The following is a 22532-nucleotide window of genomic DNA, read 5'->3' on the forward strand; positions in this document are numbered from 1 at the left end:
CACAAGTGAAATAAAATAGTTATTGTTTACATTTTTTGGTGTAGTAAGTCTGCATGAGTAAAACAAGATGTACTTCTATACTCGACCAACTCAGCTGTGTGTAAATGAGCAACAAGGCTTTGTTAATGGATTAAAAGCTGTTTTTCTCACTTTACACTGCAAATGGTTTAGCTCTGAGCATTTCCACTATTTATTTAATATCACACATACTTGTGAATTATTGTTTTCAACTCAGTTAAAAACAATTTAGTTCGTTTTAAAATGATCTAATAAGGTTTTAAACTGTAAGTGTGAATAGGAAATATCAGCTGACAATATCAGCCACGTCAGTAATACTTCAAATTCCTCGTCATCATCTCTGAGAGCAGAGATGCACCGTTTGATAAAATAAAGTGGCACGAAACTTTCAAATGAGCTGACAGTAAGCTTTTTATCTTTTAAAAGCTTCATCTTTGATGTAAAAGCAGATGATCGAGTCCCGACATTGAGTTATTTGTGACGAGTGTAAAAGAAAAATGGTGACAAGTAACAACTATGTTGCTGTCATTCTTTCACTCAATGACATGTTCCTTGTTACCCAAATGAAACCTGGAATGAGTGAACTTGTCAAACTCTTTTCATCATCTGAGAGAACAAGGACTCATTATTTGAAGAAAAGGGAAATAAGAGGATGATCATAAAATGTTGGATATCTCATCATTAATCTTGGGGACAGACAAGAACAGTTCTTTTTTTAATTAAAACTAATGACTGAAGTGGCTCTTTCAAAGTTTCCCTCCCTTGGTCATCTGGTGGAGAGTGTGTTCTATTTTTTTGCAAAGGAAAATTAGGAAAAAAAGAAAAGAAATTGAGTGATTACAGATTGTTGAAAGTGTTTGAATCACACTGAGGAACAGAAAAAGGAGGATGGAGAAATGGAGGGTGGTTGCCAGACTAAAAGGTTGGGTTTGAGGAGTGCTTTCTGCAGATTTCCTCACAACAAAAAGGCGGGAAACCAGGATCAGGAATCCATTCCCTCTCTATCCTTCCTAAATCTGTCACATCATGTGGAAGTGAATGGAGAGCGAACTTCCACAGCGTGGGGATGTAGAGCAAAGAGCTGGGGGGGGGGGAATCAGTTTGAGAGTCAAGATGTTCTTAGAGTGTGAATGCACACACACACACACACTGGGCCCACACAGTATATGAATAATGTCGGAGGTGTAGGGGCTCCTCGGAGTATTCCACATCAGCTATATTCATGCCATGCATTATCCATGGTATCTCTATTGCATTATTGAACAGTGTACGCGGCAAGTGTAAGGAATCAAAATGTACTGCGTATGACACCTAAATGGTTTATGTCATGTTAGTCTAAAATGTGTCGTACAGCCTTCTGCAGTTTGAAACTATTTGGAAATAAAAGCAGGCGGTAAAACTTGCTGCCAAAAATACATTTCTTTAACTCCAAAGGTAGCGCTATTTTAAGGATGTGCAAATCTATGTGAGCCAGGAAAGAGAAATAAACAAATGCACTCCTCTTATTCCCATATTAGCTTCTACTTGATTTACCGTATTGAGGATAGGAGGTAAGAACACCGCCAACTTGTCAGATGAGGTGCCAATACCACCACTCACATCTGCCGAAAGACATTTCATTTTCGCAAAGTCACCGGGACGTCTCGTGTTTTCGTGTGCAAGGCAACTGCCACCGTTTAATCCTTCTCTATTTTCAAATCAAATACAAATTGTCTCAACACATGTTCAAGGATTTCCCTTTTTTGATCTCCATGCACGAGCAGAGGACAATATATTTTAATTTGTTTTGTTTTCGTCAGTCTTATCCTTTATAGTCAGCCAATGAATAAGCACATTGCTTCTTTCTCATTCAATAAAACAACACAAGCAAGCGGGCAAACGTGCAAGGTGGAGAAGGAGGTCAGATAAAGGCTTTAAAGAGACAAACATGTTTTGTCCCTGGATATGAAATACGGTTGACAATATGTATTCTGCACAATTAGTTATCCTCTCCCCCCACACCACAAATGACAGAATTCTCCTGCAGTGTAATAAGATAGAAGAGGCATTTGAAAAACTGGCACAAGAGAGCTAACCAAGCACAGATCAAAGACTGGATAGAAGTTCCAGTATGTGTTCATGTTCAAAACACATTATAAAACACCTAAATTAATCCCCCGGACCAAATATTTGACTCTCTACTCCCTTAATGAGTGAATTTCCTGCGGAGGAGCGCTCCCCGTTTCTTTGCTAGATGGCGTGGGAGTCGCAGGGTCGTACATCACACGGTCTGCTCGTGAGTTAGCCTCCGGGGTGCCGTAGCGCTAATGCTTCAGACAGCGATGTATATGGATGGCCACGTAGCTGCGGGCTAGAATACATTACAGACAACTCTCCACTGCGTCTCTGCGGACAGCTGAGAATCACAAGGCAAGCTCGGATATATGCTCAAAATCACTCACATACGGTTTTCATATTGTAACACACAGCGAGTTCACAACTTCACAGCCAGGCTAGCCTCAGTTTGCAGTAGGACGTATCTCCATCAGACCATTGGCTCTTGGAGACAGTCTGTAATGCCGTATTGTCGTATTGATATTATGTACAAACTGTTAGACAAATATAACAGTTGTGATATTGGGCTATATAAATAAACATTGATTGATTGATTGAATGCTTTAACTGCTTGTTAAGCCCCGCCCCCCTCAATAACAGCTGCTATGCAGATTTAGCATCAGATTTTAGCAGCAAGAGCTATCAAGCTTAAGCTAGGTCTGTTGGGATGTACTGGTATTGAACATAATCATAATATTCTAAAATGGTATGTTGATACCATTTGTATAATAAATGATCCAGACTCTTTTTGTTCTTGTTTTTGTACAGTTATGGTTATAGCTCTTCAACTCTCCACATTTGTAAGCAGAGTGAAATCATTTGCCATACAACGAGACAAAACGTATAATAGAGACGATTAGAAAGGAATTTGACGGATAGAAAATGTGGAATAAAACTAAATAGGCTATAGATACCAAAATGATATAGTTCATGTGTTTTTACTTGGATGCAGAATACTTGTATTATTCTTATATTTCAGCGGTGAGCTACTTAACCCGAGTATGACACTAATAAAACTCGGGTTTCTATCTCCACCGAGGGTAGTTATGATAAACACTTTCATCTTCTCCCTGCACTTCACCATTTGCATTTTTGGTCCTGCAGAGGTTTAAAACAACTCTAAATCTTAACAGGCCTGCCGTGCCTAGTTATGTTTCCGAGCTATGATTAGATAATTGCTGTTCGGGGGAAGGGTTGAGCAAACGGTCGTTGGGTTGTAGCAGGGTTTTGTCTGTGCTGGGCTTTTTGGATTCTTTCCTAGTGTGAATAAACACACTAAGAAGCAAAAAAAACACACACCGAGGACAAAGCGGCTTCATAACTGTGTTCATTACTATTTCAACAGTCCACTGTTATGCTCTGAGTGTGTGTACAAATATTGACAAGAGACTAGCAGAGGGCACAAGAGAAGCCATGAGTTGCTGTAGAGGGATCAGCATGCAAAGCGGCGAATGGGCATGAATCACAAACACTGATCAGGGTTATATCCAAGCATATTACATCTCCTTAATTCAAATGAAAGCCTGTAATAACTTCTGTGTGCCATTTACGTTCCACAGATCATGGTAATTGCACAGCCACGAGGCTTTGTGCCACAATTTGAAGCCGTCGTTCATTTGTTGCGCTTTGAAACGTTCCAGGAAATAGCCTCACACAGAGGGAAAAATGTTTTTGATACACGAGCTCCAGTTTTTTTTTTTTTTTTGTGTGTGGCACCACCTTTGGAGGTACCATCTGCCACATTCAAAGCTCAACAGATTACAGAGCTTTCCAAATTCCAAACTACTTTCAGCGCGCGCGTGTGACACGGCACTGTTTGTACAAATAAGCTTCCATTATCATCAGCCAGGCTTTGTTTGAGTGTGAGCAGTGGGAGGAAGATACACAGGCGAGCGGCACCTTCCCTTTAGGTTAGCGATAGCGTCCCGTATAGGCTCTCTGATTGACAGAGGGCTGGTTCCCGCAATGGGCTGCTTAATTACTTAATTAGCTTAAGCAGCTTCCTAATGAGATGCCTACGCTGCTTCATCCTTGATCAGAGTAGAAGAGCTGGAGTAGTACAGGTGGAGAACACACACACACTACCCACACCTTGTACATATTTATATCCCATCTCCAACACGTACATTCTTTAATATGCTGAACTGGGGAATATGTGCAAATGCGCTCCCACACACAGGAAGCCCCTTAGAGAACCACGGAAGGGTTTCAATTAATAGGCCAGGTGTTGAAGCAGGTTGAAAAGGAAAGTGTGTGTCGCTACTTAAGACTGCAGTATACCAGAAATTAACATGGATTTTTAAGCTCTTAATATCACAGCTTGGCTTTAAAGTTAATTAACAAGGGTTAATTTGCATGCATGCATAACGAGTGTGATAAGAGAGAAATAAATATAGGACATGTTTGTGTAGGGCAAAGCCGAAGTTGGCATCATGTTGGCACCGTCGTCAAAAAGTAGTTGGATTTTACTCAAATGTTTATGATTTTTCAGGGAGATACTCTTCTGAAGTCACCAACACTTGGTGTAAATGGAATTGCCAGTTGTGAAAAGCTGATGTTAGGCTATAAACAAGGCAGTCTCATTTATGTCACTGTCTGTAAGCTAAAGGTGGATCAGTTTATTACGTGATACATTTTTGAGAAACTGCTTTTTTAAGACGCGTAAAAGCATAAAACTTCACAATTGAGTATTTACAGATGTATTATATGTCGTAGTAATGATATTCACAGACCATATTTTAGACACCAAACCAAAACCAGGCTTGTTAGGTAACAGGAATATGTAATCAGGATACAATACAAAGTAATAGATTACTCGTACATTTACATACACTTAAGGCTATCTGATTGATATTGTTCTCTATGGTTCTCTATTTATATGCATTGCATTCGATCACGAGGTAATCCAAAAGTATCGGAAAGTAATCAGGTTACATGACTTATATATTGTGATACTTAGATAAGGTTAAGGCATTTGTAATTGCAATGGTAACCCTGCCAAAACAAACACATTTTCTTTTTAACGGTGTGTGCGTCTGTTTTTGTTGGACAGCTTCGTGTGGAGGAACCAGGTGGCGAAAAAGAGGGGGGGCATGGCTCGGGTAGTGTACAGGCCGAGAGGTGTCCTGGCTGGGGAAGGGGAGAGGAAGTGTGTGAGGATGTGTGTATGGATGTGTGGCTGAGGACCAAAGCGGAGAGCAGGTGTAGCCTGGCTCCCACACTGCTCGCAGCATCTGTTACTGTGCCACCGAGTTACTACGGCCAGCCTGTGTTTGGCATGAGTGTGTGTGCGCATGTGTGTGTGTGTGTGTGTGTGTGTGTGTGTGTGTGTGTGGAGGAGAGTGAACTGCACGGTCGAGTGAACTCCATTCCTCTCACTACTCTCCTCGCTTTACCTTTGTCCAACTCCCTCTCCCTCGGCCCTCTGCTGTCTCATTTTATTATGCGTGTGTGTGCGTGCAACAGTGTGTGTGTTCACGTCAGGCGTGCTATCGCCTCTGACATTATCATGCTTTCTCCTCCTGTCAATCACGGGGCACCCTGGACGACCGTGCAGTCGCGTCCTTGACCTCACCCTCCCGATAATGCGAATGACTTGCGTATTACCATGCGTGTGTGTTAAAAGAAGTGTCCGTCTGACATGAGTAATGAGGTGTACCCAGCCACACACACTCTCCTGGCTCCAGGTGCTGTGTTAGCCAGGCTTGATGGGTTAATGCAGTTGTGATGGCAGGGTGGAGATGCATGTGAGAAGGGAGTAGCTGGGTCACGGTGCCCCCCGATGCCCCGGCGCAGAGCCTCCTCCAGCTGGAGCCTGAGGATGATCCAGTGTTTCTGGAAGCAAAGAGATGTGGCAACAGTGCAGCCTGGCATGGAGAGGCTGGAATAATGGGCTTAGGAAGTAGCAGGCAGCGAGGGGAGCAACGAGGAAATTATGCGAATAGAAGCAGGAATACATCGTGGTCGAAGCACGGGGTAAAAATAAAATGCTCATTAAATAACAGGAGCGCTGTCCATGGTGCTGAATTAGATTTGCAGTGGCTAACGATGGAAATTAAAACGAATACGCAATAATACTACTTGGTTATGTTAAGGGAACAAAACTACATGGTTCAATTGAAGTATTTGTAATAGTTATTTACATTAAGAGCTGCCTTTAGGGCTAAAATAATTTGATTTATAATAAAATAAGGAGAAAAATGCCTCACTGTATGCATTGTTTTACCACCAAGAGCAGCTCTATGCAACCTAGTGAATAGAACCACTTTTTGTGTGCATTCCCTTCACTTTTAAGGCAGCTTACACACTGCAGAAGCCTCTGTAGACTGGGATGTAATGAAGCCTAACAATGAGGTTATTTTCCAGGAAGAGGCACAGAAAAAGAACCTCAATTGACTTGACTGGCAAAACGTCTTTTCTGCTGCTTCTGTCTCGCTTACCAAACAACCAACAGGTGACAGCATCAGCGTCACACTCTGTTCTCTCAGGAGTAAGTCAGCCAAGAAAGCTGACGCTAAGGAAAAACCAGGAAGTACATACAGAAAAATGTAAATACACTAACGAGCTGAATTGATGAGTAAGCAAACACACACACAGCCTACAGTTCAGCAGAATATGAATACTGTTGCATCCCGATGCCATATGCTGTTTATTTTATTTTAAGTGTTGAGCTCAAAGGCTGTTAGTTTCAGTCCACAAACATCGTGTCGCAGCAGATTCTCGCGCAAATGCTTTTCTTTGCCGAAAAACTGTGTGTACACTCGCTAACAGCTTGTCTTTACGAGTGTCAATCCCAGTGTTAAGATGCATGGGATGTTATTTTGGCTCCCCAAACAATTCTGTCGTCCCGGAGGGAGAAGTAGTCTCCCATTTAGCCCTGTAGCGCCACGCGATGATTCAAACGGCTGTCATCCCTCCGTAATGATGATCCATCCGCGGCTATTACCAGCCCATGGTTCCTCACTTACAAAGCTGATTGTTTGACATGTGAAACATACATCAGCATAATCTGCCCCATAACTCAGTTGCCCACAGCAAATTGTAAAGGGGGGGGGGGGGGGGGGGGGGGGGGTTGAAGATTACAAGAAAAATAAGATGAGTATTGCAACAAATACAGGAGAGAAAGGAGACATATGAAGAAACCAAACAGAGTTGATTGAGATTGAGAAGACAGAAAGGAGAAAAACGAGAGACATATGTTGGATCTGGAACACCTAGTGATTCATTCCCCTGTCATTACGTCATTACTTTAACACAAGTGTTAAACGCTAAGTTGTTAGCATTATAAATATCCCCAAAAAACCCTACATGTAACAGGAGGTGATATATCATTTCAATATGTTTAAAAAAACACTGACATTGAATTTTTATCAAAAATAGTTACCATGCCCAGACTGTGCAAGATAACACAAATAAACTTGTGTTATGATTCGCTTTATGTGCCATGATGCAACATTTAACTATGATAGTTCAAGTGGATTATTACGGTGGCCCACAGGTGCAAAAAACAGCTTCCATTAAGAGAAATGTGTAGCACTTTCAAAAATGATGCAAATCTAAAAACACAAAAGTGCCAAAACACATGCAAATGAGGAAACATCTTCACCAACTTGACAACACATGCGCAGCGTTTACTAAAAGCGTTGCAAGAAGCTCCAAACACAACGGAAACCAGCGGACACTCAAAAGTGACGCACACAGCTGGGAATGGAGCACTTGTTGACGTTCAGGGATTATAAGGTTTGCAAACTGTCACTGTTGGCAGAGTGTGCCTGTTTCACCGTGTTTCTTCAATGGTTAAGATGTTGGCCATTGTGATGCATATGCACCTGTCGGCCACCGTAGATTATAGACTTGAAACCTCATTCTTTTCAGATTTATTTTAAGTAAAATTGTGTTTTTTCCAATCTGGGTCTCATTTTCAATAAGTGAACAAAAGCCATATTCACATTCTTCTATAATAATATGAAGAACATGGTTAAGGAGGGGAAAAAGCACATAGTACACTTCCTGAATAGTTTGGTATGTGGAAAGTTTGAGCTAAATCCCTATGCAGGTAGTTACAATACTTAACCTTTTATGCACATGTTCACTTTAAAGTTGCAACTGACATTATTACCTTCATAGGTATAAGTATAACTCTTGTGTCGTCCTCTTCCTTTGTGTCGTAAATCAAGCCGTCATTCTCCCAAGAGATCGTGACCCGGAGGCAGACAGAATTGCATAGTGGAAGCGAGACTTATAGAGAACCACACTGATGGTGTCATTACTCTGCGACCATTACATGGTGCAATCAACATTTACTTCAGTTAAAGTCAAAAAAAGTCTATCGCCACTTGCATCGTTAAAGAGGCGAATCCACTGCAGCGGGGGGGAAACTAACTAATGGCATCAATGTGTAGCACTACATGTAAAATAAATATTTAACGAGTAGACCCTGGGCATACACTTTAAGAGCATTTATTCCATTGTGAGACTGTGGGATTTGCAATTAAAGAAGTGAAATATACCTGGATTGATGATATGAGAAGACATCCTTTTTAAGAACCAGTACATATAGCACTTGGAATCTTTTCTTCTAGGAACGAGGCGAATCAAAGACATTAGACGGTATCTATACATGAATTTTTCACAAGTTCCTGTTGGTGTGAAACTATAGGAGGAGACGGGTGGGAAAATAGATGAGCGGATAATTAGAGGAAGACGAGAAGAAAAAAAGGTGATAGAGCATCGAGGCCACGGACAAACAGAGGAGAAGCAACGTCTGGGGAGCGATGAGATAGAACACAAGTCTGTGTCGAGGTGTGTGTGTGTACCCCACCTGTGTGTGTGTGATGCCGGCCAGCTGAGGTGCTAATCCCCTCTCGGAAAATAGTGTCCTCTTTTTCAAAGTCACACGCCCAACACACACACTTAAAGACACCACAGTCCCCCTTTCTCTCCCGTAGCACGGAGTCAAGAGGACTCATCAATTCTGCCGGGGGGTTGCTATGGCGACCGGGGAGTGTGTACGGGAGAGTTGTTCAACCTGTGTGTCTTAATATCTTGTCTGGTTTTCGCACCGTTGTCTGGTGGTAGGACCGCACACACGGACAGGACTTCCTGCTGAAGGCGTTTTAACACTCCACACTCCCTGAATACCACATGTTGACACGGTAACAGTGTGTGAGAGTGACACGTTTGGAGCAGGACTCCTCACAGCCCGTGTGTGTTAAATGCACAAGAAGCCGTATCTGCTTTGAGCACGTGCAGCGCGGTGCATATATAATTGTGCGCTGGGTGAATGTCTGCTCTGGTGCACATTCAGAAGCGGCTCTGCAGGTTTTATTTTTAGCATCACAGGCAAATGCTGCCCCTCTCTTCCATCCTCCCCCCGCTCTCTGCCCTCTCCCTCTCATCTCTCTCCCACTGTCACTTCTCTCATCTCTCCGTGTGTGTGTGTGTGTGGCCACAGCGTGCATACAGTATCGGTGTCGACATAAGTGCTGCAGCTTCCAAAAAAAAAAAGAGGAGAAAATGCTCCGAGCTTTGTACGCCGCTGTTCCACCTCTCTGCTCTCATCATCATTGTTAATGTCTGAATGAATGCGTAGTCTCACTTTCATCTCTGTCTCGCTCCCCGACTTTTGCATTGGCGGGTGTAGGGAGGGGAGGGTATAAAAAGCTCATTGGGGTGGAGGTGACGTACGTACTGTAAGCATGTCTGTCGCTAAGGCAGCCGAGGCAAGGTCAAGTAATGAGTGGCCCGGCGAAGCTTTTCATTACATATTGAACTCCGCAGAATTCCCTGCAGAGACTTGCTGCCTCCCACCGCTACCCCCCCCCCCCCCCCCCACACCACACACACACACACACACACACACACACACACACACACACACACACACACACACACACACACACACACACACACACACACAACACACACACACACACACACACACACACACACACACACACCACACACACACCACACACACACACACACACACACACACACACACACACACACACACACACACACACACACACACACACACACACACACACACACACACACACACACACACACACACACACACACACACACACAGCTGGAGAAACTCGTCTGTGGGTGCATTTCCACATTAGCATACGGACAGGCTGTGAGTGATTCAATGGCGGTTAGCATTAGCGTAGCGCTGGCATTTAAATAAGGGGAGTCAGTGGAGACGGAGAGATCACGTCTCTCAATCACTAAGATGGAAAGAAGATTGAGACGGATGATTTCTCTGCCCCGACCGCCGTTAATGCCGTTCCTGTCTCTGTGCTCTATTTTCTTATGTGCTTTTTATAAAAAGGACAATTCATGAGTGCAAACAGACAGATACTAGAGAGTGCGGAATATATTTCCATAGTTTGCATATTCAATATAGTATGAATATATAGTTAACTCAGAAAGCTGTGAGCCCTAAAAACTGTTTTATAATAATGAAAGATAGTACAGCGGATAAGCACAACAATTGTGCATTTTATGAGAAAAGCATGACATTTCTAACATAGTTAGTGCATACCATGGTTTATTTTCAGATGTGGAGGGAAGTCAGATTTGACCTGTGAGGACCGTGAGAGGTCAAATCCAAGATGGCCGCCAGTCTCTCGGGTCAAATGTTCAAACACGTTTAAGGTGTCATATCCAACTAAATTAGGGATGCCCAATCATTTGGTGATACTTTTGAGATCGCCAGAATTCAAGAAAATGAATTTAGGTGAGGATAAAGGTAGAAATTGACCAAAAATAAGCTGTCAATCAGTTGAAATTTGCAAAATGTGTGTGTGTGTGTGTGTGTGTGTGTGTGTGTGTGTGTGTGTGTGTGTGTGTGTATGTGAGTGATATGGTATAGTATATTCCAGTGGATTTATGGTCACCCAGCGCTAGCATTAATACAGAGACTGGAGGAATATGGCTTTACTTGGCACAGTCTGCATGCTGAAGAAAACATTTTTTATTTATTTTTTTTGTGATTACATGATTGTGACGAGCATAATATTTGTTCCCCGCCCAACTCTCCAAGTCTAAGTGCTTGAACTCCGTGACAGGAGGATGAAGTATGTATAAATGGATGGAACTATCAACAAAACAACAACAGCGTTTTATTCCCCAATGTCATATTTAATAGAAAAATAATGATGCACCTCTTATTGGAGAAAGAAGAATGGGGAACAGAGAGGTTTAGAGAGGGACAAACTGCTGAAAGAATGTAAACCAAAGATGGAGATGGAAAACAGTTCCATGTAGAGCACAAACAGCTCTCTTAACCCTCGCTGTTATAACAAAGGGCTGCACTCAACTATAAGGTTCACCGCTGTCCCTTTCCACTTACAGAGGGTTGGGGTTCGATTCCCTGCCTGTCCACCTATAAAACGCCCAAAGGTAGCGCAGCTTTTTTTCTGTTCTTTAGTGGCTCACATGGACATTTTAGAGGTCATGCAAAGAAAGGGTTATGTATGTTGTGTGTGTGACAGAGAGTGCAGAGAGAACATGGACAAAGGGGTTTTGTTTGTCCTAGCATGGCTGTACAATTACAAATACAAAGGTTTACCCATTTAGACTCCATGGTATGGAGAAAAAAAAACATTTTAAATGACTCTAAGGATATAACAAGTTTTATCCGAGCAGAACATAATATTGAAATTATTACTTTTAAAATATATATTATGCACACCATTTCGTTGTCGTGGTGGCAATAAATGGTTATAAAGGGATGAACAGGGACTATACTATAAGGTGAACTAAATTCAAGCTCAAGCAAATGTGCAAGGAGCCTTCCTTTTATGTAGAAAATCAATTAACTTAAATATCTCTGATAATAAACTTAATTTGGATCCCTTGTAGTCATCCTCTTAAGATCTACAACCCATACATAACAGCAGAGACATGATAAATGTCCACACTGATGCTACACTAATCCTGTTCCGAAGTCCTTTTTAATTTGTGGTTGTACGGGATATTTTCAACCTGAAATAACTTAAAATCATGAGAGAGTAAACAACAAAAAAATGCTAAATATTCCAATATTTCGTATAAAAAATATACAGTAGCGATTTTGCAACAATAGCTAAATAAAACGTTTGAAAATAGATAGGTGCTTGCTAATTCTTAAAATATGAATTTGACATAATTTCCTGTTTTGCTAAGGTTGCTTTTTAGTGACATACTTCAACAAAAATTAAATACAATACATAACTGCGCCATCTGACACACACACACACACACACACACACACACACACACACACACACACACACACACACACACACACACACACACACACACACACACACACACACACACACACACACACACACACACACACACACACACACACACACACACACACACACACACACACACACACACACACACACACACACACACACACACACACACACACACACACACACACACACACACACACAGCTTATTTTTGGTCAATTTCTACCTTTATCCTCACCTAAATGCATTTTCTTGAATTCTGGCGATCTCAAAAGTATCACCAAATGATTGGGCATCCCTAATTTAGTTGGATATGACACCTTAAATGTTTTTCTACAATGTTTGGTTCCAAAATTAAGCGTGTTTGAACATTTGACCCGAGAGACTGGCGGCCATCTTGGATTTGACCTCTCACGGTCCTCACAGGTCAAATCTGACTTCCCTCCACATCTGAAAATAAACCATGGTATGCACTAACTATGTAAGAAATGTCATGCTTTTCTCATAAAATGCACAATTGTTATAATATGAGAGCTTATCCGCTGTACTAAGAGGACATATCATGATTTTGTGTGTTTCCTATAGTGTGTTATATAGGTTGTTGTGCATGTAAATGGTGCGCAAAGGGCTAAAATCCCTGTGTCCCCATTGGGCTCCTTTGTTTACTTCCATAACATAGCGACATCACTTCCTAACACATGCTTCTATTGGCTAGCTCTCCAACACATTGTACGTGATATGCTAAGGGAGGGGACATCTCTAAGCAGTTGACCAATCACAACAGAGCCGGCCAGCTAACCAATCAGAGCAGACTGGGATCTGGTTTCAGACAGAGGGTGGTGCAGCACAGGCAGTACGAGAAAAATAAAGAGCTTTTTGAACATTAAAGCATGTCACAGTAGAGGAACAAAATACAAATATGAATCTGAAAATTAGCATCGTAGCTCCTTTAAGAAAAAAATGCAGAGCAGAGACTAGGGTTGAATGATTGGACGAATATATTGATATTTGTTTTAGGCAATTACATTGGGGCAAAAAAACGTTGTATAACTAAACGTTTTGACTATAAAATGTATGAATCCAGGGTTTATTTTGACCAAATTAATGTATACAACATCCTTTTTTGGATGACTGTGTTTAAAGATTTCACGTTGGCAGAGAACTTTGCAATTTACAGTCCGTTGCTTCTAGAATCCATGTTTTAAAGAGCAGCTTTACATTTGAATTAGCAGCGGTGCATTCAAATGAACTCCAGCTGTAATCATTTATGTGATCGTGAATATTAAATACCCGGCTAAATTGAAAACATATGGAACTGCAAAAATCAAGGTAACTTCTGGAAGGCTTAGTAAACCTTGACCGCTGATTGAAACTGCAAACGTGTACAGCATCCAATATGTGTGACCCTCGAGGGATTGTGGGTCATCTCATGCACAGATAACCACTTGTGTCTGGCAGGCTTGCAAACATTGAGTTTCACATGACCACATCTAGCTTCCTGTATCAATACTTCCTGCTTTCCCCCTTCCCAAATCAGCATGTCCGATTGCTGAAGCAAGAACACAAACACAGCGGGAGCAGCAGCACACATTGATATGCATGAATGCACTCGGCTACATGTGCTACTAAAACACACACACATATATACTGGCTTCTCTGTGTGTCTCTCTCTGTCAAAGTTAAACACCATCCATCATATGGGATGCATGGTGCGAGAGATTACTCACATTTCTCCCAATTATGGCCAAATTGCACTGGATGGCTCTCATATTGGGGAGATAGCGGCGGCGTTCTCTTTGCATACAAATGACAAAGTCTCCGTCTCAATTTGATTTCTCCTTGACTCAAAGAATGCGATCAGAGTGTCGCGGATAGGAAAGATGATGATGCGAAACATGCCACCAGACTAGCGAAGAGAGAGATGAAAGATAAAGGGATAAATCAGTCCTACCCACCGCATCCGCTGACATGCAATCATCGGAGAGAAGGAACTTGGAGTATCTTCATTGAAAAACTAAACTTCTGGTACTAATCCACTCACTTGGATTCCCTCTGATTATTTTTGTCCATCTGAAAAATCTACATATGAAGCTTAAACTTGGATAAAAAGACTAATCTGAAAGGAAAAACAGTTGATGTCTCATGCCGAAGAACCTTTTGTGGCAATTAGGAACTGTCACACATTGATTGGATCAAAGATCTGATGATAAACTCCAAAAATCACAAAGACGATGCAGATAGTTTTTATATCTATAAGGAAAATTCCCTTTTTTCACAACTTATTATTGCCATGATTACACGGCACAAAGTAGTTCCTAGATATGTAAACTCAGGCCCTTTGATACAAGATGGTTGCATGAACAAAAACACTTTCCAACGGTTGTAAACAAGCCAACACCTGGGCCAGAGTATTGAAACCACTTCAGTTGGAGGTGATACATACTCCATCATTCCACCAAAAACTATGTGTGTGTTCGTTATTTCAAATGATTCCGGTTGAAATAGTCATTCTCAGAAACGTGGCTGTGTTCCCAGATCTGAGCAATTAACATGGTGAAATACTTTTTTACAGAGGAAGATAAAACATTTTCTACCACTGCTCAGCACTGATAAATAAAGGCAACACGCTCCTGACAGCTTCACGGATCTCTGATCATAGTCACATTTTAAATTGCAGAACCAAAACACTTTAGGTAATTGCCGGCAAATGAAAATCTTTCATCATTGTAAAGTCTGTGTAAGTGCCTCGGAAAAGACAACACTGTTGTTTCTTTAAAAACAAATGTGAGGCAGCCGATTATGAAACGGCTTCCAGCAGCCCACTCTCTCCCCAGCTAATGAAATATCTAATGCACTTAGGTTCCTTTAGTTAGCACCTGCCTCCTTAGAGGCATGTTCCTCCTCTCAGAGCTAAATTACTTGGTCTCAATGGAGCGAGACAGAGTGCGGTGAGTAACAAAGAGGGGAAGTCAAGTGTATTTTCATGAAAAGAATGACAAGCTCGTGCTGGAGGTGACAGATGAAGCAGTTTCTTGCTCACAGCGACCGGAGGAGACAGTATACTTACAGCGCTCGGCCTCTAAAAGCCACCTTTTCAAATCCTTCATCTTTGCCGGTAGCGGAAGCTCAAAAGTGCATCGTAACTGTGCCTTCTTCGAGCAAAACACTCTGTAAAGGCATTTTTACAATCCTCGCTCTTTGTGGAATGAATTATACAGCTTTGGAAATAGACGTGGAGAGGTTGGAGGCGAGGCGGCAGGCGAGGGCGTGCAGTTAAAATGAAGAATTGTGAGGTTCTGGGTCAGTAAAAATGCCAGATCTGTATCTGATTTGCATGCTTGTTGCTGTCTCTGCGTTCCTCCTCATAAAGGCCTTTCCAGTAGAGTTACTGGCAAAGTCAGAAAATATGCAGGACTCAGTGGCAGAATAAATAAGACCATAAATATATTTTAAGTGTAAGGGTGTAAATATTTGCATGTTGACCTGACAGATAAATAGACCAACAGAACTCTCCCTGCTTGTAACAAGTAGATTTCATCATGTGACCTTTATCTTGTAAATTGGAAAAGGATGGATTTACTTGATGTATAGAACAACTTCTAAAACTAATTTATATATCCATAAAAATATAGACAATGTTGAGTCTTTGTCTTTACTCAAACAAATGTTCCTGTCATTTATCTTCCAACTAGAGTATTTCATTCATTTTGCTTTTTTTAAAGAGGCCCTATTATGATTTTTGTGCTTTTCCCTTTCCTGTACTGTGTTATAGGTTTGTGTGCATGTAAATGGTCTGCAAAGGATAACATCCATGTGTTCCCTCCAGAGGGAGTTTCTCTCCCACCCCCCCTGCTTGAAAGGCCTCCATTGTAGTTTAGTTTAGTTTATTTATTTTTTTCGAGCGTGTAAAACCAAAGAAAATACAAATGAAACCAATAACAAAACGAAACATTTAATTAATAATTGAATAATCTGTAGTATCATTGTCTGATATCAATAAACAATAAACAACAAAGCTTTAGCTAATTACACGTCCGAAAAGTCCTTTGTTTACTTCTGTAACATAGTGACATCACTATGTAACACTTGCGGTTCTTTTGGCTAGCTCTCTAACACATTGTACGTGATAGACTAAGGGGTGGGACATCTCTAAGTGGTTGACCAATCACAACAGAGCCGGCCAGCTAACCACTCAGAGCAGACTGGCCTCTGGTTTCAGACAGAGGGTGAAAATAGATGCTGCAGCACAGGCAGTATGAGAAAAATAAAGAGTTTTCTGAACATTAAAGCATGAAGACATGTCCCAGTAGAGGAACAAAATACAATTCTGAATTCTGAAGATGAGCAGAATAGGGCCCTCATCTTTGAAAATAAATAGTTTTAACGACAAAGACAACAATCTGATAAGATCTTCTAAAACTGCAGTGACAAAACGTGTCAAACATATTAAATGCCTCTTACAAACATATTTTCAAGAAGTACTGTTTTCTTTGTGCGAGGATATAAATGACAGATGAACACAGTGCTTTTTTAGTGCGAGAGGGGGGGGGGGGGGTTTAAATGTGACGGTTTGCAGCGCTTTCATGCAGCATTCAAAGAAAGCGCATAATTACATAATCAGAGTGTTGAGACTGGAATAATCAACAAAAGAAATCCATAAGAAAGTGAGCGCTCATGATCAACGGCGGCACGGCTTGTCATTAGATTGATGAATTCTATTGATGCCATCCATCAACGACTAATCAAGAAGAGTCTGCGGAGGAGAAATCGACTTGCATGTGTGCGCGGATGATTGAGTGCAAAGGGAAAATGAGAAGATGTGCGGTTTTCATTTCCAAACACTTACCGAGCACGCCCAGTCGGTAGTTCATGGTGACCACGATGACGTTGCCGTAGGCGGCCAGGACGCTGGCGTCAAACATGTTTCCGGTGCCTTCCATGTAGGAGCCTCCGTGGATAAACAGCATCACCGGCTTCTTCCTGCGGTCACGAATATCTAAACAGAGGAGAAAACAATAAGTCAAAAAGTGTATTTACTATTCTCATATTGTCTTTGATCACATATTGTGTTAGACTATAATATACTCAACAAACTGAAAATTGCTCGGCGGGATGAAAATATATTTTTATATCAGAGCAACTCCCTGCAGCTGGATGTCAGCTCTTAATAAAAAGGGAGCTCAAGGTAATTTAGATTCCAGGCACCGATTCCAGCAATAACAAGAGTGATCTCATCAAATGTTTCCTGGTGATTAAAGCAATAATGCTGGAAGAAAAGCACCGGGTGGTGTAGCATATTGCAGCTTAACCTGTCTCTCAAGCCTCTGACAGTCTTTATTGTACACTGAAGCTAGGGCTGACCAAATCACTGGAACAATGAGAAATGTGCGATGGATTCGAGGTGTTAATAAAGCACAAACATGGGTAATGAGTTGTAGCTGATCAGAAATCACAATCAGAAACAGGTTAAAGGTCAAGGAATTTCCCTTGGTATATATGGCGCATACATAAACACAGTTAAAGAAGATAACATGTAAGGAAAACAACCAGAAAATGTTAACTATTATAACATTAAGATATAGAAAATGATTTACATGAAATATAGATATACCAAAAACCTATGTACAGTATACTATGAGAAAATACTCGTGCAAAATTGTTCTGAAAAGTGGAGAGCTGTGCAGATATTAAGACAGGTAGCTTGTGTACAAATGTGCAACAAAAACAAATTGGTCTAAATGTGAGGAAAAAACGCTACTGGCCCCAACAAGCACAATATACAGGTACAAAATATCAGCGTCAATATGTCATGAGGAGCGTTATTAGGAAGGAAGAAGGAGAGCCTGAAGAACATTCTGTGAAACCGACAGATAACAAAAGGCCATCAGCTCTTAATGTATCTCGTCTGCGATGAATTTACATAATTTCCTCATTTTATTTTTGCACATTGGAACTCCCAAAAATGCAAATGGCAACTTACCCTGAGCTGAAGACACAGTCATATCAACTTTTTTCTAGGTCAATTACCCTGTGGGGAATCTCTAGAGAACTGTTTTCTTGGATGCTATCGTTTTTGGCAAAAGGATCCTACCTTGAGGTTCAAAAATGGAAAGATAACTAAAAGGTTTTATGTGAAAGTCACTTCTATCATTAGAACACAAAGTTTAGGATTGGTTTTATTGAGAAACTCTCGAGCAAGTACTGATGATGATGACTATATCATGGACTCATTTCGGCTGCTCGCAGACTGATTTATGCATTTCCTTTTTTTGTTGCAGAGAATTACGTTTCTCCTTTAGCAGAATAAACATTGTGCCCGGGCAAAGTGAACAAAAATATAGGCAGCCTATTATCTTATTAATGATGCTGAAAGACTGAAGGGGCTATATCCTTCTTTCTGTTTTATTTTTGTGAGTCATTTTTACTTATTTTAAGATCGTTGTAGGTTTTATCGTGCAATTATAGACCTCCACACTGCAGACACACTTGTTGCACCCACTAAATCAATGCTTCACGATGCATAACTAAAGCGTCATTTCATTGGATGAAATGTTTTATTCACAGGCCGGAGAGGACATTGGCCGACAACCATGACATGCTGATATAGTCTCACAAGGTTTTATCCAAAAGTGAGTCTCAGATTGTTATTTATCTTAAAACAACATTTGATTTCACTTAGAATTGGCTTGATTGTCATCTGTTATGTCCTTGATTTAATGGTGTTATTCTGCTTATTAGATAGGGAGTGATTAGTTAAATGGAATTGCTAAATTATGACAAATTCCAGCAACATTCTTCAAAAATGCATGCAGGAAATATCAAGTGAATGTCAATGTCAGATGCTATAACATACGGCTGGTACCAATGCGCTGTGTTCATGGTCCCTGATGGGCCCTCGTTGGCCTTTGAACCAGTCCCCAGCTGACAGAGAGCAACGATACTCCTGCCTGCCAGGGGCCCCGCGGTAGCATATGGCTCACAAGTCTTAGAACCGTGGCACAGTGACAGTCCTCAGTGTGTGTGTGTGTGTGTGTACGTGTGTGTGTACGTGTGGCCTGGGGATATGAAATAGCAGTAGTGCAGAACAACCACATAAATAACCACTACAGCATCTGTTAGGAGGGAAGAGAGATGAGAGGGTGTCTGGCTCCCTGAGTCACACACACACACACACACACACACACACACACACACACACACACACACACACACACACACACACACACACACACACACACACACACACACACACACACACACACACACACACACACACACAACACACACACACACACACACACACACACACACACACACACACACACACACACACACACACACACGTGTAATACCTGCTGAAACATGCATCACATGTTTCACATGGTACACAAACACTGATACTCCAGTGACTCAGGGTATCTCACACACACACAGTCATACTTATACACAACCACAGCTGAAACCAGTGCATCAGTCGGGAGGGAGAAATGTACAGGCAGCTGCAATGGAGAGTCGCTATGGCAACTGCTTCTCCTCCACTTGCTTCTCTCTCTCTCGTGGAAGTCTCATCGACTGTTGCTGTGGCAACATATTGCTCTCGTTCATCTCTAACCCCATGGTGCCCTTCGCCACGTCGCTACCTGAATCTCATTTCATTAGTGGGGAATGACCACACACACACACACACACACACACACACACACACACACACACACACACACACACACACACACACACACACACACACACAACACAACACACACACACACACACACAACACCACACACACACACACACACACACACACACACACACACACACACACACACACACACACACACACACACACACACACACACACACACACACACACACACACACACACACACACACACACACACACACACACACACACACCTCTGCATCAGGAGATGAAGACTGACAGCCGCTGGCATCATGGGAGACAGAATGCAGATGCACTTGATGTACACACCCACGCCCGCATAAGACACAAACACACACACAATCACCATGAGGCTGTCACAGCTGACCTGTAGCCTCTGTGTGCATGGATCAGTAACGGGCGAATTGTTCTGGCACAGTGACAGGAAGGAGTGAGGCTCTCCGGCTACGAGCCTCCCTCTGTCTCTCCTCCTGTGTCAGGCCTTCTATTTCTCTCTGCCTCTTTGTTGCATTTCAACTGAAAGAAAAGTCTGGAATGCCACGCATGAACGAGTGTTCCCGTTCTCAGAATTCACACAATCGATCAATCAATGTTGGATGAACTGCTTTTCAAAGTAATATTTCCGCATTCAAATGTCTAAAATTGACTTGATCTGTTGAACTTTGTACTTACATTACACCAAATGTCTCCAACAGTATTCAAACTCTGAGGCATACGTATGTTTTTAAGAGTTGATGGTCTGTTTCATCTGGTCATTTGTTAGTGTGATGTATCCCCTTTCTTTATGAATTACCATCGTGGTTTTTCTACCAGAAGCTGCAATAAATTGACTTTTTATCCAGTTTCAAGCCAAATCTCTACAATAAACCATTTAGATCTTGGACATTTTTAACTATATGTAGTTCTAATGAAGGATCTTAGCCATTAGATGTCTGGATTTTAAGTTATCAGAGAAACATGCAAACAAATGTTAAGGGCAGCCCTCTGAGAGACCTCTGCAGAATAGTCTGCTTCCGTTTTAAAACCTTCCGAACGATGAATAGTGAAGGAATCCTGACCGGGAGCTGACTGTGATAACATCAATAAATAGCACCATCTTTTGCTATTGTATTCTATAAGACACTATTATAATGACATCACGTGTTCAAAGCTTCCAAAAAAAATCCCTGCCACCAAGGCTGCCATCATCTATCTCCTAAAATTATGCAAATGTTATGCAGCAAGGTGCTTAAAAACCTAATCACATCATCAGCTGTACTCGGAGAACCTGTGGTATTTGTATAATAATGCCATCATATGCTTTCCATTAGTCATTTTGTTTAGCATGTCTACAGACAAACAGAACAGGTGCTGAATGACGACAGTGTATACCATGTACTGTACCATGGAGACAGTTGGGGACAGCTACCAGAATATACATGCAAAGCCTCAACAAATCCTAGACATCCTATACTAGATTATCGGCAGATGGTCAATATTTCCACATACAAACGAGATGATGCTGGGGAGCGAGAGGCTTACTCATAGTGACATGACATGGCAAGCTCTGATTTGTGTTGAAGTGCTATGTCTAAAATGAAGAGCAGAAGTTCAGCAATAGGTCAACGTCACCAAAAGATATCACTCTCACTTTGCTTTTCGGAATGAGGACTGGTCGGAAATCACATATCACAAGTTTAACCCTAACCCTAATACCTCGATATCGATATTGCAACCATTTGGTAAGCTTGACCGCTGACGCTTTTAGAAAATATAAACATAATGACAATTTAATTTTGTATGTATTTAATGACTAAGTAACCAAATGATAGAACAGGTAGAACAGTCAAACTCAGAAAATAGCATCACTTTATTCTAAAGCAGACTTCAGAACCAGGAAAATACGAGACGTATTAGGATATCTGAAATCTAAGACGGTATCTCTATCATGATATCCATACATCGCCAGCTTCAATTGGAAAAAACGCCATAATAAAGAACAAATAAAGATGTGAATTCCTACAGACAAGGAATACTGACAGGCAGTGTAACTTCCTCTATACCAGCACCGCAAGAAGAACAGAAGGGAACCATGATTAACTGGAACCCAACATTGAAAAGGTGAACAAAATAAGAAAAAAAAGACAATGCCAAAATCAACAAACAACATGAAAGACAAAACAAGATGGCAGAGAGCAGCTGAGGGCTGGTACCCAGAGGAGCTTAGCACGGCTGCTGATCCTCTCAAGCAGAACGGAGACAATGAGACGATTAGGCCTGAACTTGTGTTGGAGTGTTCCAGTTTAGCTCACCGCCCACCGTGGCACTCGGAGACACCACCCCCCCCGGTCCCCTGATGAGACGCGGCCCTTAGCTTCCACCACTTTATCAAGCGACTGATTAGTCACGACGATCCGCGCGGTCCGCTGCGCCCATACGTCACTGTCTGCTGTTGATTTGATGGGAAATGATGTTGGCTGTCAGTAAACACTCAGAGCCAGCA

At 41.7% G+C, this 22532-nt stretch overlaps 1 protein-coding gene across 1 annotated transcript in view; it reads right to left on the minus strand.

Moving 5' to 3' along the window:
- The window catches only part of nlgn2a (neuroligin 2a), a 191532-nt gene that overhangs the window by 44260 nt on the left and 124740 nt on the right, over nt 1-22532 (minus strand). The window contains exon 4 of the mRNA XM_034136426.1: nt 17213-17362. Coding sequence (XP_033992317.1) covers nt 17213-17362 — 150 coding nt within the window. The remainder of the gene's footprint in view (nt 1-17212; nt 17363-22532) is intronic.

Source organism: Trematomus bernacchii, unplaced genomic scaffold (genome assembly GCF_902827165.1).
Source record: "Trematomus bernacchii unplaced genomic scaffold, fTreBer1.1, whole genome shotgun sequence".
In the NCBI taxonomy this organism is placed as follows: domain Eukaryota; kingdom Metazoa; phylum Chordata; class Actinopteri; order Perciformes; family Nototheniidae; genus Trematomus; species Trematomus bernacchii.